The sequence below is a fragment of the Emiliania huxleyi genome (assembly GCF_000372725.1).
Source record: "Emiliania huxleyi CCMP1516 unplaced genomic scaffold EMIHUscaffold_2315, whole genome shotgun sequence".
Lineage (NCBI taxonomy): Eukaryota > Haptophyta > Isochrysidales > Noelaerhabdaceae > Emiliania > Emiliania huxleyi.
Window position 1 is genome coordinate 1,202 of NW_005200321.1, and position 1,171 is coordinate 2,372.

The 1,171-nt window shown below is 63.3% G+C and overlaps 1 protein-coding gene across 1 annotated transcript; it reads left to right on the forward strand.

The window, feature by feature from the left end:
- Positions 1-602: 602 nt before the first annotated feature.
- Positions 603-941, forward strand: EMIHUDRAFT_60498 (hypothetical protein; the record flags this gene model as incomplete). The annotated part of the gene is made up of 1 exon (XM_005779335.1): positions 603-941. A coding segment is annotated over one exon (339 nt), but the record flags the coding sequence as incomplete, so codon positions are not given.
- Between the last annotated feature and the right edge of the window lie 230 nt (positions 942-1,171).

The window sequence follows — 1,171 nt, forward strand, 5'->3', positions numbered from 1 at the left end:
AGCAAGAGGGCTGATTGGGGGGTCAATGGGCGCGCGGGCGGCGCTTCGTGGTCCTGGGCGAGCAGGGGCAGTGGTTAGGAGTCTTGGGCCTGGAGATATGAGGATTGTCGAGATGTCGTGCGAGAGCGGTAGGTGGGGGAAGGTAGCGCGGCTGGAGAGTGGTGTCCGAGGGACAGTGATGAGTTGTCAGTTGGGGCGCGAGACGCGCGGGACAGTGTTGGAGGCGGCCAGTGAGGTAGGGTTGGCTTTGAGCAGTGCAGCGAGTGTGTGGTCAAGCGTGGGAGTGGCGCGCGAGCACCGGATTTTTTTGCTGTGCGAGTCGAGTTCGTGGCCGGTGCGCGGGAAACTCGCCGAAAACCCGCGCAGCCGGCCGATTGTACGACCGAGGTCGCTGATTGTACGACCGAGGTCGCAGAGCCTTGGCGACGCGACGCGCACGTCGCCAAGGAGTTCGTAAAATGTCAGAGTTTTTTTTTTCGTTTCCAGCGATGGGAGCGGCAGGTGGTGGGGTCGCCGCGTCGTCGTCCCCGGCCGCTTCGTCGTCGTCGTCCGATCCCCTCGCGGCGCTGCGGAACAACCCGCAGTTCAACGCCTTGCGGCGCCTCGTCCAGTCCAACCCGCAGATGCTGCAGACCGTCCTGATGCAGATCGGGCAGGAGCAGCCCGAGCTGCTGGCGGCGATCAACAGCAACCAGCAGGCGTTCCTCGAGATGATGAACCAGCCTATCGAAGAGGGGAGCGACGCGGGTCCTTCCTCTTCGGGTTCATCGTCCGCAGGGGGGCCGCCGCCTAGGGCTACCACGATCCGCTTGACGGAGGATGAGAGGGCGGCCGTCGAGAGGCTCATCTCGCTCGGCGGTTTCGACCCTAACATGGTGGTCCAGGCCTACCTTGCATGCGACAAGAACGAGGAGTTGGCAGCAAACTGGCTCTTCGATAACTATATGAGTTATTAGGGACCAAGGCGAAGAACCGATTGCGGTGTGAAGGACCGCAGGTTAGGGACCGATCGCCGCCGCTCACGCCAGCGGACGGTCGTCGTCAGTGATGTTAGCTACGCCACCGTCTACCTCGTGCGACATGCCGGCTCGCCGGCATCGAGCGAGCAACGTGTTCGACCGAGCGGCTTGCTGTGCGGGCGGCTTCTTGTGGCTGCTGGCTCTCGTCGAGA